Source organism: Diabrotica virgifera, chromosome 9, assembly GCF_917563875.1.
Source record: "Diabrotica virgifera virgifera chromosome 9, PGI_DIABVI_V3a".
Lineage (NCBI taxonomy): Eukaryota > Metazoa > Arthropoda > Insecta > Coleoptera > Chrysomelidae > Diabrotica > Diabrotica virgifera.
This window is the reverse complement of record NC_065451.1, coordinates 203,891,979-203,908,547: the sequence shown is the minus strand read 5'-3', so window position 1 is coordinate 203,908,547 and position 16,569 is coordinate 203,891,979. Positions and strand designations below refer to the sequence as shown.

General features: G+C 32.8%; 1 protein-coding gene and 1 long non-coding RNA gene across 5 annotated transcripts in view; one reads left to right on the top strand and one right to left on the bottom strand.

Moving 5' to 3' along the window:
• LOC114329801 (H(+)/Cl(-) exchange transporter 5) overlaps positions 1-16,569 on the top strand; it is a 100,447-nt gene that overhangs the window by 52,833 nt on the left and 31,045 nt on the right. For all 3 annotated transcript variants that reach the window (XM_050662455.1, XM_050662456.1, XM_050662454.1), the window contains 4 exons: positions 278-460; positions 3,099-3,313; positions 11,413-11,621; positions 14,776-15,127. In XM_050662455.1, coding sequence (XP_050518412.1) covers positions 278-460; positions 3,099-3,313; positions 11,413-11,621; positions 14,776-15,127 — 959 coding nt within the window. The remainder of the gene's footprint in view (positions 1-277; positions 461-3,098; positions 3,314-11,412; positions 11,622-14,775; positions 15,128-16,569) is intronic.
• LOC126892777 (uncharacterized) lies at positions 6,074-7,246 on the bottom strand. Of its 2 annotated transcripts, none has more exons than XR_007700999.1 (3): positions 7,154-7,246; positions 6,611-6,913; positions 6,074-6,240 (listed from the first exon to the last, which is right to left on the bottom strand). It is a non-coding gene; the product is annotated as an uncharacterized LOC126892777 (long non-coding RNA). The 2 variants fall into 2 exon arrangements; XR_007701000.1 differs by having other exon boundaries at positions 7,158-7,246.

Genomic DNA, 16,569 nt, shown 5'->3' with positions numbered 1-16,569 from the left:
CGTCATAAATATTTTGGGAGTTATAATCTTCGCGGACACGCATTTAAAAAAAATAGTACCGCCAACACTTATCAAAGAGTTATTACATAGGTACCAGCGAAATATCAACGGCCATAGGATACATCCCTGTCTAACTCCTCGTAGTATTTTTATGTGATCTGTTTCTTCTCCGTTAATTTTCATATATGCGGTCTGATTCCAGTATAGTTATGAAATTATTCAGAGGTCTTTGTCATCCAAGTCCTTTTAAAATGTTAAATAATGTGAATTTTTTTAGGTGAGCTATTATTTTCCCTTGAAGACGCTTTGGAGATCGTTTTTCTGCGCGTTGATAGCAGCTTTCATTCTGAGATCGATAAATCCTTTCGGAAACGAGCATTCCGTCCTATTTTACGTGGAATACAACAAGCCTTGGATATTTTTCGAGTTGATTCCATTTATAGGACTTGGAATTATTGGGGTAAGTAGAGAAAACGAGTTATTTATTAACTGTTGAAAAATTATTTATAAATTTAGGCACTTAATTGTTGTAAGAATTTGAGCAATTTGTCTGAAAGTAAAAAAATTAACGTTTAATGAAATATACAAGACTAAAATGTAGTTTTTTCACTAGTTTTTTAAAACTGTTACTTTTAAAAATTGGTAGTAAAAAAGTAGTTACTTGGAATTTTGCCAATATAGCAGCTATATATTCAGGACGGAAAAAATCTATCAAGTCAAAGTTTATCAAGTTTACGTAGCTACAGACAGATACAGAGTTTCACGCAGGACAGTGGAACGTGTCTTTGCTCGTTTTATAGAGACAGGAGTTTACACTCGACGTCCTGGAACAGGTCCCCAGAGATCTACTCATCGGGACGACCGATTTATAGTGTCTTTAGTACTAAGAAATCGTCATATATCTGCTATAGAGTTTAGAAACAGTTTTCAACATGTCAGAAATGTAAATGTTAATGAACAAATCGTTAGAAGACGATTAAGTGAGGCTAATCTGAATGCCCGAAGACTCGCTGCAGGACCCGAACTTTCCAGGGAACATCGTGTAGCCAGATTATGTTTCGCTAGGGAGCTTCTATGACTGGAGAAATGTGATGTTTATCAATGAGTCCTGATTTTGTCTACGTTCCCCGGATCGTGCGAAAGAGTCTGGAAAAGTGATTATGAAGTAAAGTTTTCTCGGGAGTTCAATTAATATAGTGTGAGCTGGTCTATCTTCTAAGGAGCGTACATAATAGGGAACTTGCACATTTTTTTTTATTATATAAAATGGGTCTATTGAATAAAAAGAAGTATTTGCTTTTACGTACAAGTATTTAAGTATTTACTTAATACTAATTGAATAAAGTCATTTCTTTAATGCTTTATTAAATTACTATTAAGTAAATACTTAAATACGAGGAAGTAAAAGCAAATACTTCTTTTTATTCAATAGACCCAAATGTTCAGTTTTGTTTAAAAATGAGATTTCCAAAATTTCACGCTTCAAAAACTCGTAATAACTTAGAAAAACAAATTTAAGGTCTTCTGCGGTATAAAATAGTTCAAACGACCCGTGACGTCACATAGTTTTATTATATAGTTATGATTATGGTTATATTTAAGTTTATATTCTTCTTCTCCTTCTTTAGTTTATTGGCCTCCACCTACTTGGGTATTTGGCCTCCACCTACTTGGGTATTTGGCCAGCTCATCGTCGCGGAATTAGGGAAAATATTTATATTCTAATGACATTTATCGTATGGCATTGTAATAATATATACCAGTTTGTTGAGATTGGAGTTTGATACAGTAATTGAAGGAAAAGAAAGAAGATTTACTATGGAAAATAATAAAACCATTTTGTAAAAGTACAAGTTTTCTATGAATAGTTCAAACGATCAAAAACACTTGTGACGTCACATAACTGTATTTTCTACTGACGTTTATAATGTCTAATTTAAAATTATATACAATTTTGTTTACTTTGTTGGTGCAGAATGTAAACATATAACCGGATGACGTCAGGACGCCTTTTGGGCTGGCTGGTATAATTTGAATTTTTAAACGTCTTTAGGGGCCAAACGAAAGACAAAAAAACTTTTTTTATCTTTGATACATGCTTTAAATTATGTTCTGTTGTGATTTAGAACATTTTTTCGAATTTAAAATTTTATGCAAGTTCCCTATTGTACGTTGTGTGTAGGGGATATCTGACATCTGATAGGTATATAAATGACACATATAGTGCAAAATTATGTTGTCCCATATGCACCAGTTATTGGAGAAAACTTCACACTGATGCACGACAATGCACGCCTTCATGCCGCCTGCATTGTCAGAGAATACTTAAATGAAATTGGTATAACCCATATGACACAGTCGCGATTTAAATCCTGTCGAGCATGTTTGGGACAGGCTTAGTATTAGAAGATAGAAGTATTAGAAGCCGGATACCTGCTCCTCTTACCTTACGTCAAATAAAAGGCACAGAATAAAGTTTTAAAATTGAAGTGTGTTTTGACAATTTTATCAAACATTCAAGGGGTGCCAGTTTTTCGTGTCAGTGAGTGTATTGTAATATTCAAACGAGCGTTCGTATTTATATACGACCTTATTATTTTTTTTTTACCAGTTTTCTTTACAAATCTCTAGCTTAAACTAACTCAAATAAAAGTGCGCTCCGTTTAAATAGCAAATAACGTTATTCTCGATCATTCCAGACTTCGCCACCTCTAGCTATTGTGCGACCTTCCACATACCGCATGTCTTTCTCCACCGATTCCACGTATATCGCGCTTCCGCCAGAATGTTCTGGAGATGGAACCGTTTGGAACTGCTACTTGCGGCCGGTGATTCATTCTTTTGCTACAGTATTATAAAGTCGTTATAGTAATTATTGTGTATCCATTTTGTTTTATTAAGAGCTCACGAGAGCAAAAATCTAAAATACCAATTGATTTGACAACACTTCGTAAGCGATTATCAAGTTGGTGTCACTTGTCAAGTTGGTGCAGATCACAATATCAGTTATTTCTTTTAGTTCTATCTGTCTATAGTATCTATAGTTAAACTGTATCTATAACTATTTTACTAATTGGTAGTTTATTGTTCTGTTTTAGGGTGTTATAGCTACTATTTTCATAAAAGCCAACTTGTATTGGTGTAAATATAGGAAATCTTCGAAATTGGGCCAATACCCGGTCACCGAAGTACTCGTAGTCACTGTAATGACTGCTATTATCGCCTATCCAAATCCATACACACGAATGAACACCAGTCAACTTATCTTCCTTTTGTTTAGCCAATGTGGAATTGCTAATTCTGATGATTTATGGTAAGTTCTGTTAACTTATAGTTATGCTTTTGCTTTCGGAATATCTGCAGTCTTTATTACCTGATTCAAGCTTAGGAAAACAAATTAAAATTGGTGACTTGGTAACTGCCTAAGGGGTGTATTCTGTAACATTTCCGTTAAATTTAAGAGGCCTCTAAAATTTAACTTTTAACGGTCCTCTAAAACTTTTAGGTTAGATTGACATTCTGTAAACACATATTATAGACATAGAGGTAGGTATATATTAACATAGAGGGAGCCTACCTTCCGCGCTTCCTGACGACAAGATCTCAGGGGACTGGTTTGCTGCATATCCTTCTAACACATTGTATCGAGAATCTATAATGACATTCAGTGTGAATATAGGCACGGAAGGGAGATTAAATGTCCAGCAAACGACGGCACTGTTGCCAGATTTACCTTTTTCCTTTTAGCGGGAATTTTAAAATTAGTCTAATGCCACTTTGGTTTTAAAAGAGAGTTCTGTATTCTTAAATTTATAACCTTACTTTTACAAGTAATTAGGATTATTTTATTTACATGTAAATATTGAAACAAGTATTGTACTGTGTCATAATTTAAAACTCATGTTGCAGTATTTTGAAAAAAAAATGAAGCTCAAAAGAAATATACTTATACAGTACAAATTATTTTTTAATGGGAATGGAAATTTATGATTTCAAAGGTGAAAATGGGTTGGGATAGTATAGATGGACACTTTTTTTATTTTAGTATTAAGTGGTTACATAATTATTCAGAATATTAATAAAATTACTAGTAATTTGAATTAGTTTTAATATGTATTATAATAATATTAATTCTCATCATGTATCTGGCTAAATAGCTAAGCGCTAAAGCCGCAAAATAAAAAAAATTTTGAAAAAACATTCTTAGTGGCCTAGCACCTTTACTTTGCCTGGGGGCGAGGCGAGTTAATAAATTCTATTTTCTTATTGCAGTCATTTTGTGACGGCTTAAGAAGTTACATAAATGATGTTATTAGGCTGTGCAATTTTAACCGTAGAAAGACATCTTTATGACTTGTATTTACATGATATAGGGCTTTTCACTCAGTCATTTGTTTCGAGCTTCTGTCATGTGTTGTCTAATATTAATACATCTATGTCATATGTTATTGATATTGCCAATGATATAAACCAAAGACATATGACGTAGATATATTAATATTATGTGACACTTGACCAAAGCTCGAAACAAATGACAATCGATGAAAAGCCCTATTCAATAGTGCATTTCATTCACAGTCATTTGTTTCGAGCTTCTGTCATGTGTCACATAATATTAATATATGTACGTCGTATGTTATTGGTATATACCAATGATACAAACCAAAGACGTATGACGTAGATACATTAATATTATGTGACTCATGACAGAAGTTCGAAACAAATGACAATCGATGAAAAGCCCTATTGGCGTCTGCATATCAGGATCCGGTAATACTATATTATTTATCTATGATCAGGATATTGCTGGGTGTACACAAGTAAACAACACTTTTTTGATTAAAAGGTTTATTTCATTAAATCAAAACTTACATGGATACAATTTAAATAAGATATTTTTTCTATTTAAGGCAATATAATATAAGATATATATTTTAGTATAACTCTCCTACATTAACAAGCTTTAACACATTCAGTGGCCATGACGTATGGGTAGCATCACGAAGGTTTTACGGAAGGTACTGACGACACATAAGTTATGTGAGTAGTACTGTGTAACTAAATAAATGATTTAAGTATGTGGTACCAGCCAAGTGGAGCTTGTTCGAGCTGGGCACCAAACATGTTAATCTGGTCATGCACAGAGACTTATACTATAATATGTTATATCTCATATTGCTCACTATTGTAATGAGTGAGCCTGCATACACGAACTATAATATATTAATTATTATGGTTCTGTGTATGCAGGCTCACTTATTACTACTGTAGTGAACAATATGAGATGTAATATTATGAGATATACCTATTATATATTATGGTATAGCTCTCCACGAGTGCCAAGTTTTAAACTTAACTGATAACAACTAATGGATACCCTTTTATCCAAAATTTTATGAAAATTTTGAATGGTCATATTGGTATTATTCCACAACCCCTTCCTATAACAATAGGCCCATTGTTGGATGTTATTGCAGTAGTTCTACTGGAAATACTTACTAAAATTGTATGTATCTGCATCACTTAGAAGTCTACCCAAAAAGCTATTAATACTCTCTAAACCATCATTAATACATCTTGTATACATAATAGGATTTTTTTCAGAATCGGATATTTTATTAAGATTTACTTACCATGCCCTATCTATGTGCCAGGCACTTAACAGTCTATTAGGAGCAATACCCATTACATTTGACGAGGCATTGTAAAAGGTGTCACTTATGCCTGATATGAAAACATTTGACTATATATATAATACCAACACAGACATGTATTTAAAAAAATTGGTAAATTAAAGTAGGTATCTTTTCTATTTGAAAATAAGAAAGCAGTACAAAATCCATTCCCAAATTCATCTTTTACTAATACTGTCAATAAGTTCAAAGTCATAGGAATTGAGCCCATGAGTTCCATCGATTGCGATAAAGGATTTAACAAACTTAATTAACATTTCCTTTTGGCACATTATTAAGGAAAATAAGACAAAAATCATAAATGTTAAATTCAGAATGAATATCCATTAATATGCCCTGTTGTTTGTAAAATAATATTGGACATGAGTCTGTAAGCATTCAACCCAAAAATAAACACTGGTTGCATCATCATTGTACATATATACCCACCTTTCAAATCAATGCCATAAGAGAGTTTAATGTTTGTGATATCTTTTCTTGTAAGTAAATCAATTCTTTTTAATTCGCCTCCTATGCTATTATGCTATCCTGAACAGTCTGAAGTTTACTAAAAAAGTAAAATATAGGTATAGGAGAATCAAGCACACTAGTTTGAAATTGTAAACTGTAGTAAATATTATCGACGTATATCGTATATATCGGAAGTATATCGACGGCGGAAAGGCAGGACCTCATAACTGAAAAATTTGTATAAAATGAGTTACTTCGGTTTTCGCTTTAGAATAAGTGTATCAGCACCTATTAAACAGCTTTTAGAGCTGGGAAAGCCTTTTGGAAGCCTTCCGGAAACTTTCCCAGCTGTAATCGCTGTTTAATAGCTGCCGATACACTTATTCTAAAGCGAAAACTGAAGTAACTCATGTTAAAATTTTTTCAGTTACGAAGTCCTGCCGTCGATATGCAAATATTTTATTTACATTTTTGAAGAAAGTCTCAAAATAAACTTTGAAGAGATATTTATCTGATTTTGGTATTTATGTAAGTGCTATATCATCATCATGCCCGTAATGTGTTTTAAAATAGTTTCAATATTTTTAGATACTATTATTCGACTAGTACACCAAATAAACATTTTGCAGGATCCTTGGAATTTTAAAGCTCTTTCTCTATCTTGTTTTGTAAAATAATTTTTTGAGGATCACATACATATACATTCATAATAAGATGTTTCATGTTCTTGTACTGTTGTTCTCTTCTTGTGCCATCCATACAGTGCAAATCTAAAAAAACAACATAACAGGTGATTACATGGGCAGTTATACTACTTACAGCTTACTTTGTATCTAATCTATTATCTAGTATTACTCTATTAGTATCTACCTACATAAAACTCATAGAGAAATAACAACAACTTGTTGTTATTTCTCTATGCATAAAACTATCTTTGAAATCTAAATTTTTGATATCTACATCAACTTTAATACTTAAAAAATAAATAATAATGTGGAAGTTACACGTACCTACCTAAAAGTTTTTGAATTGCAATTTTATCAACTGGAAAAGACTGCAACATAATGAGTTTGAAATTATGACACAGCACAATATTTATTATTAATTATTTATATGGGAAATAAGCCACAATTAAAATGAAAAAAATAATTTTATTAACGTTTCGACGCCCAAATCGGGTGCCGTTGTCAAAATACAAAATATTACTAAAATAAACTAAAGTGTTGTTGCTAAGCAAAAAAAAATTCTTCTAATAATTTATTTAATCTCACTCATTTATATTGGCAATTCAGACATATATTATACATTTTAAAGTAGAAGACTTTAAAATGATATTGCCAATATTTTATGAGTTGCGTTCCTGGGACGACTTACTGAAAGATAGTTCATTCGATTACATGAAATTAACCCCAACTCAAGAATATCCGTCATAAAAAATTATAGCATGTGATATGTCTTTAAAAAGACAACCAAATGCAACGACAGTAAAATTCTCGCGTTAGAGACTTCATAGTAAATCACAAGGGAAAACCAGGAAAAATCGTTGCATTTGGTTGTCTTTTTAAAGACATATCACATGCTATAATTTTTTATGACGGATATTCTTGAGTTGGGGTTAATTTCATGTAATCGAATGAACTATCTTTCAGTAAGTCGTCCCAGGAACGCAACTCATAAAATATTGGCAATATCATTTTAAAGTCTTCTACTTTAAAATGTATAATATATGTCTGAATTGCCAATATAAATGAGTGAGATTAAATAAATTATTAGAAGAATTTTTTTTGCTTAGCAACAACACTTTAGTTTATTTTAGTAATATTTTGTATTTTGACAACGGCACCCGATTTGGGCGTCGAAACGTTAATAAAATTATTTTTTTCATTTTAATTGTGGCTTATTTCCCATATAAATAATTAATCATAAAAATGCCACAAGGAAATAGCTTCAGAACAACAATATTTATTGTTTCCATTTACATGTAAATAAAATAATAATAATAATCCTAATCACTTGTAAAAGTAAGGTTAAGATTTTTGACTTGAGAAAACAGAACTGTCAAATTTAAAACCAAACTGCTATAAAATTTTAAAATTCCCGCTAAAAGGAATCTGGCAACATTGCCGTCGTTTGTTGGACATTTAATCTCTCCCGGCACGGAAGAGGAGGACAACTGTAGCAGCTTTACTATGCGTAAGAGTGAAACAGCACTAATCCAAATAAAAAAGATGGTGTCGTCACTTCGCTCTGAATGACACTCTCTCTCTATGCTAATATTTAACTCTATGATTATAGAGGACCGCTAAAATAATTTGTTTTAGAGGAATCTTCTAAAAGGTTTTGAAATAAATACGGCAACGTCGCACGTTTTGCGTTTTTGAACTACTTTTAACCTAGTAATTGACCGAAAACTGACTGTCAGAGGCAAAAATTTTTAAGAAAGAAGAAGAAATTGACAGTTTGCTAGAAAATATATTTATTTTATTTAATTATTTTTTAGTAAAACTCATATTTTCCAATTAAACATTTTTATTTACAAAGTTATACATTAAAATATTGCTGAAAAATTGCATATTGTATTTCTTCTCCCCTTCTACACTAATTTTGGTCAAATGGTCTATTTTCAATTACATTAAGGTCATCTACCTCATCTGCATCTGGCTCTAAACCTTCTGCAACTTCATCTTTATAAACATTAAGATACGTTTTGTACTGTTCCACAATAATTATAAATAATTTTACCTGCATTGATAGGATTTAATTGCTTTGACAAACATATTGATTTCAACACTTTTTCAATCACATTTCTAGGTAGGCAGATAGGTACCTACTTTCTTTGAAATGGTAATTGTAGTTACTTTCAGGTCAATTACTTTTTGTTTTTGTTGTACTCTGAATTCAGCTCTACAAAAAGAAACAAAAATTTGAATTTTGTTATATGTAGGTGTAGTGTGTCGATTGTAAAGAAAACTGAGACGTACCTTTTATTATTATTTATTATTTCTTCACCAAATACATTATAAAAAGCCATTTGCCATTTTTAAATGTTTATCTCCATTATAAAACATAAATAAGAAACTACTATTCCTGTAAACATAACCAAACAAAAATAATCAAACCACATTTAACGGACTGCTAAAAATTTAGCGGATACGTTTTGACATCCTCTAAAATATTTTTATTTAGCGGGAGTTTTAACGGTTTAGGTTATGATTTTAACGGATCCATAATTTACAGAATACCAAAATGTTTTTAGCGGGCTCTAAAATTTTAGTAAAATTTTAGTAAAAAGTTTTTTAAGTCTAGTTTTTTTAAATTTTAGTAAAATTTTAGAGGCCTCTAAAATTTAACGGAAGTGTTACAGAATACACCCCTATATCTTACATCGGTCACACTTGTAGAACTTTTAAAAAACGTATAGCAGAGCACAAAAGGGTTTTCCATAATAGAAAACTACGCTCTGCTTAAAACAATTCGAAGTTTTATTTCCGGAGAAAACCAGAAACTTGGTCCCACTTTTTTAAAGCCGGAAATAAAACTTCGAATTGTTTTCAGCAGATGTCGCTACGGTATCCATATCGCATCCATACGCAGTTATTTGTTGTACTACGGTATTCGGAGGCTTTCAGTTCGTTCAGAGGTAGCCATATATGCCCCTCTGAAGATATCTAATGAGAGTGAAACGTACTTAAAGGCGTTTATGGTGGTCTCTGAACAAACTGAAATATAATACGTCTCTTAATTTCGATTTACAGCGAATTATTTTGTATGTATTAGTTTTACTCCTAACTGAGTATCGGAACCAATTGTTCGTTGGAATTTGGCTATGATGAATAGACATGTGCCTTTTTAGACTTTTACTTACTCTTTTAGACCTCCCCGTGCCTTCTTTAATTTATCATTCGTTTGGTTTGCAAGTAATGAAACCACGAATAGTCGTAACCAGTAACGCGTAAACAATAGCACGTTACTGTTTGCGTTTTTAACTATGTATTGCACAAGGAGAACCAAAGTTTGTTTATTACGAGAGACGGAATCAGAGAGATACGGAACGCGGTATCCCAGTGAGATTTATTAACACATTTGATGTCTTCAAGAGGAGAAAGCAGAGAGACTCGCGTCTGTTCACTTCTACACGAAGAGCAGAGGGAGTTATTCACGCGTATGTTGCCTGTGGGGGTCAACACAAAAGAGAGGATTTTCGTTATGCAATGAGTAAGCAAATGTCTGTATTTCTATAAGAGTGGGGTAAAGTCAGGAGGAGGAATTATTATTAAAGGTTGAATTAAGGAATTTTTTTTAATATTCTTCTTCTTCGTCCTTCTTGTATGTAGGCTTTAAAGCATGTTTCTTCTTCAATATTAGCCTCCTAAATTGTTTAAATTATCGCACCATCTTTTTCTTGGTCTGCCAATACTTCTCCGTGCATTTGGTGACTTATCTCGTGCTATTCGTACTATCCTATCCTCTGCCATTCTACTAATGTGTTCGTTCCACTCCTGTTTCCGGTTTGTCACCCATCCATTAATGTCTTCTACATTGCATGATCTTCTTATGTTTTCGCTTCTCTCCCTATCCAACAGACTTTCCCCTGATATTCGTCGAAGTATTTTCATCTCTGTTGTTTCTAGTAGTCGTCTCGTTTTAGATGTGTCATGTCTTGTCTCCGCCGTGTATGTCAATATAGGTCTAATTGCTGCTTTATAGATTCTTGCTTTTGTGTCTTGTCTTAGAAGTTTGTTCTTCCAGATTGTGTCATTAAGAGATCCCGCAGCTTTACTTGCTTTTAAGCTTTGTTGTAGTACTTCCTCTTCAACATATCCGTAACTGGTTATATCTATTCCCCGATATCTAAACCTTGCTTCCTGCTTTGTTATTTTCCCATCAATTTCGATTTTACATCGTAGTGGGTATTTAGATGTTGTCATATATTTGGTTTTTTCTGCTGATATTATCATATTGTATTTCTTGGCTGTTGTATTGAAGATGTGTGTTAATCTTTGGAGATCGTCTTCTGTCTCGGCGATTAATGCGGCGTCGTCTGCATAACATTATCTGGATTACTTTGTTCCCCATTCTGTAACCATGACCTTTACGTACTGCTACTATTATTTCGTCCATTATTATATTAAAGAGCAGTGGGCTTAACGTGGTTTTTAATATTGATGTTGAGAATTTAGGATTTGATACACTGAAAAATATATTATTATTTTTCGCATGTGAAAAATTGAACAGCAGTTATGCTTAAAATTCTCTTTATATATTTTAGCGATTATAAACGCAACTTCACCGACGTAAATAAAGCCATAGAAATGGCGGAGACCAACGAAGGAGTACACCGAGCTGTATGGCTTCTCATCTTAGCCCTCATTTTGAAACTCATCATGACCGTATTCACATTCGGCATGAAGGTACCTTGCGGTCTCTTTATTCCATCGTTGTGCTTGGGAGCCATCGTCGGACGACTTGTTGGCATTGGTAAGTAAACATTGATTTTTCTTTGTATAGTGTTTATAAAGTCAGCTAAAACATTTCACTCCGATGCGATTTATAAGAGCAGTTCAATGTCACATTTATCGGTAATCAAGGTAAATTATTATTAAGAAAGCTACAGTATCTCGGACATGTGATGCGGGGCGAGAAGTATGGCATCCTGCGACTCATAATGCCAGGAAAGATAGATGGCAGAAGAAGCATCGGAAGAAGACGAATTTCATGGCTGAATAACCTGAAAGAATGGTTTGAATGCAGCTCAAAACAACCATTTAGAGCCACTGCCTCAAAAATTAAAATAGCTATGATGATTGCCAACCTCCGTAGCGGAGATGGCATCTGAAGAAGAAAAAGGTAAATCATAAATAACACGCGATGTTTCAAACGTATTTAAACAATCCTCGTGCTTCGTAGGAGAGAGATGGAAGAAACGAAGAATGAAAGGTAAAGCCTATCAAATAGACATTGGACATTTGTATGTTATTCAAAATCACCAATACTTTACATGCTGCTTGGACATTCGCTATCGCCGGCCACGGTCGGTAGGTGTATAATACATTACATGTCATGTCCAGATAAGAAATGCTGCTCGACTAGTGTTGACTCATTCCAGAGCTGTACAGCTAAATATTTGTTTACTATTTTTTATTTTAATGTCCTATTATTTTTCATTGACACATAATGTACGAAATTAAATTATTTTTGTTGCTAAATGTGACATGGTGACCACTTTTGTATACACTATGCACTTTATGACCATTTTAAGTATGTATATTAAAATTGTCATTATTTTGTTCCTCATTAATCTATACTTGAATATAAAAATAAATGATGCGCCCATGTCTCTTAATATGATATATTCTTTTAATATTTGCTGTAAACAAGTTTGTTTGGATGTTACAACTGACTTTATAAATACTATAAATGTTTTTCATTGATGTGATACTATACAACAAAACTAAGTTGAGTTAGCAAGAAAGAAATGATGGAGGGGATGGTCAGTCTATCTTGAAACACTTCTGTTAGTATTTACAGGTTTGTCTCTACTTGAAATGTGTCGAAAAAACTAGTTTTAGATTGCCAGGCGATGTAATTTGTATTACCTTCCTTCTATACTGTTGCTTCAAGTCCAGATGGTCCAAGACCAAATACTTACAATGTCGGGATAGTATCACGAGGTTTTTTGCTGGTTTTCCCTCGTGATTTACTATGGAATCTATAACGCGACAATTTTACTGTCATGGTTGCATTTGGTTGTCTTTTTAAAGACAGATCACATGCTATGATTTTTTTGCGACGGATATTCTTGAGTTGGGATTGATTTCATGTAATCGAATGAACTATCTTTTAGTAAAGTCGTCCCAGGAACGCAACTCATAAATATTGGCGATATCATTTTAAAGTCTTCTACTTTAAAATATATAATATACGTGTGAATTTCCAATATAAATGACTCAGATTAAATAAATTATTAGAAGAATTTTTTTTACTTAGCAACAACATTTTTGTTTATTTTAATAGTATTTTGTATTTTGACAACGAAACCCGATTTGGGCTTCGAAACGTTAATAAATTCATTTTTTAGTAAAATTGTGGCTTATTTCCCATAGAAAATACTTAATTATAAAAATGCCACAAGGAAATAGCTTTAGAACAACCTTAAGATTGTACCTATATTATTAGTAATATCTTACATCGTACATTGTATCTTCATTTATCTTTTTTATTTATCAGTTTATCTTCTTTCTTATAACAATTTTAATTAACTTTGATGTAAAACCATTTATCATTTTTAACTATTGAAAATGGGAAATAAGCCACAATATTATTAAAAAATTATTTTTATTAACGTTTCGACGCCCAAATCGGGTGCCGTTGTCAAAATACAAAATACTACTAACATAAATAAAAATTTTGTTGCTTAGTAAAAAAAATTCTTCTAATAATTTATTTAATTTGACTCATTTATATCGGCAATTCAGATACATATGATACATTTTATAATAGAAGACTTTAAAATGATATTGCCAATATTTATGAGTTGCGTTCCTGGGACTTTTAAAAGATTTTTAAAGACAGATCACATGCTATGATTTTTTTGTGACGGATATTCTTGAGTTGGGGTTGATTTCATGTAATCGAATGAACTATCTTTCAGTAAAGTCGTCCCAGGAACGCAACTCATAAATATTGGCAATATCATTTTAAAGTCTTCTACTATAAAATGTATCATATGTATCTGAATTGCCGATATAAATGAGTCAAATTAAATAAATTATTAGAAGAATTTGTTTTACTAAGCAACAACATTTTTATTTATGTTAGTAGTATTTTGTATTTTGACAACGGCACCCGATTTGGGCGTCGAAACGTTAATAAAAATCTTTTTTAATAATATTGTGGCTTATTTCCCATTATAAATAGTTAAAATTGTAAAAATGCCACAAGAAAATAGCTTCAGAACACCATTTATCATCTTTTGAGCTTTTTGTGTAAAATATTTACACTAATATTTTATTGTTTACTTTTCAAAACTTTTCTTTTTTGTTATTTGAAAACTATTTTTTAAATGCAACTGTATGTAATGTGATAGTATGAAAAATTGAAGATATGGCAACGGCGTCGTATTTCAAATTTAGAACCAGTAACAAACACATCACAGAACACTAATTTCGCTTGACAATGCGGCGTTGCCACCCCCTCCTGACCGCGTGAAATAGAAATTGCTGATTTCGATTTATTCTGATTACGATGTGAGTTACAAAATGCAAATCCAAGCACGAAAATGACGCGATAGATATCAAACATTCCGATATCAGGTAATTACAATTCGACTTGGTCATTTCTATTCGATTTGTTAAAAGTTACAGAATAGGGCTGATTGTCTGGACCGGCGATTTTTCCGCTTTTATGAGCTTTATTGCATCAGTAACCTTTTATTCGGATATTTCTGGACCTTTTTCATTTACTAGGTCATCTGTGGATGGTGGAGCACAAGATCTATCCTCGTCAAAAATGTCTGAATGAGGCTAAGAATTTACCATACTAAAGTTCCATATTTAAAAGAGCATTAAGTCTAATATAAGGAGAATTTTAGAGAAAGTGTTGAAAAAAGTTAAAGGTGGTATAATTTTTTTAGGTATGGAGCAATTAGCCTTTACATATCCCAAGATCTGGTTCTTCAGCGGAGAGTGTTCGACGGGAGAGGACTGCATAACGCCCGGGCTGTATGCCATGGTGGGGGCGGCAGCAGTCCTCGGGGGCGTAACGAGAATGACAGTGTCGCTCGTCGTCATAATGTTCGAGCTTACGGGCGGGGTTAGGTATATAGTACCTTTGATGGCAGCTGCTATGGCCAGTAAGTGGGTGGGGGACGCTTTAGGTAGACAGGGTATTTATGACGCGCACATAGCGTTGAACGGATATCCGTTCCTGGATTCCAAGGATGAATTCCAACATACGTCGCTGGCGGCTGATGTTATGCAACCGAAGTAAGTAAAGCAACTTTTAATTCAGTTTTTTTAAATCAAGTATTAGTGCAAGGAAAGCCAATTAGTTATTTGTCGTAAGGAATACGAAAAAGTATCCCATAGATAGTGTTATAACCGAGTAACATATTTCTTTCCTACTACGGCCCTAATATACTCCAAGAAATTAACTACCCACCTTAAAAATGGGTAATTTTTGATATCTCGAATTTCATAAACGTGTCCGATTTTAGTGATTTTTTTAATACGTAATAGCCTTATTTTTTACCAATATCGCTGTAATAAAATTGTTGCTAGACAGGTAAATTGTCACTGTATATCGGGTGTACTAATCAAACTGTGATTTTTTTCTCAAATTTCGCGTGACCCTGTGGAATATTTTAGCATTTATAAAATACTGAAATTAAAACGGAACTATAGCCTCAAGTTTTCTTAACATTCTGTTTTTTGATTTATTCGCTTATGTTGAATAAGAAAAAAGTTAGGCACTTTAACAACTAGCCATATTCAACATCCATACAGGGTGTTTCTACATAAGTGCGGCAAACTTTAAGGAGTAATTCTGCATGAACAAATAATGGTAGGTAGTCATTGCGCATTGTTTAACATAAAGTTAAGAATTTTATATTCTCCATTGGTGCGCATACGGATCATATTACCCGTATGCACGCATTGGTGGTGAATATAAATATGCCAAAAAAATGCGCAATAACTACCTCTTAAAACCCACCAAATTTCATTTGCATATCTCAACCGATTGTAGAGCAACAAATAAATCGTCAGTTTGTAAAAAAAATTTCAGCCCCCCGTATCTCGGAATCAAAGCATTTCATAATAATATAAATACACTCGCGATCATAAAAAGCGGGTCACTCGATGAGTTATTCAAGTTAGATGTCTCGAATTTTCTAAACCTGTTGTCCGATTTGAGTGATTTTTTTAGTATGTTATAGCCTTATTCTTTAGCAATATCGCTATAATAATATTGTTGCTACACCGGTAAATTGTCATTGTATACCGGGTGTAAAAATCATACTGTGTTTATTCCTAAAAGTTCGGAACACCCTGTGGAATGTTTTAGCATAGATAAAATATTGAAATTAAAACTTAATTGTAGCCTTAGGCTCTCTTAACATTTTCTTTTTTGATCTATTTGGTTATGTTGGATAATAAAAAAGTTAAGCACGTTAATAACTAGCCATGCTCTGCATCAATACAGGGTGTTTCTAAATAAGTGCGACAAACTTTAAGGGGTAATTTTGTATGAAAAAATAATGACAGTTTGCTTTATAAACATATGTCCGCAAATGCTTCGTTTCCGAGATACGGGATGTTGAAGTTTTTCTTACAAACTGACGATTTATTTATTGCTCTAAAACCAATAGAGATATGCAAATGAAATTTGGTATGTTTTAAGAGGCAGATATTGTGGATTTTTTGACATA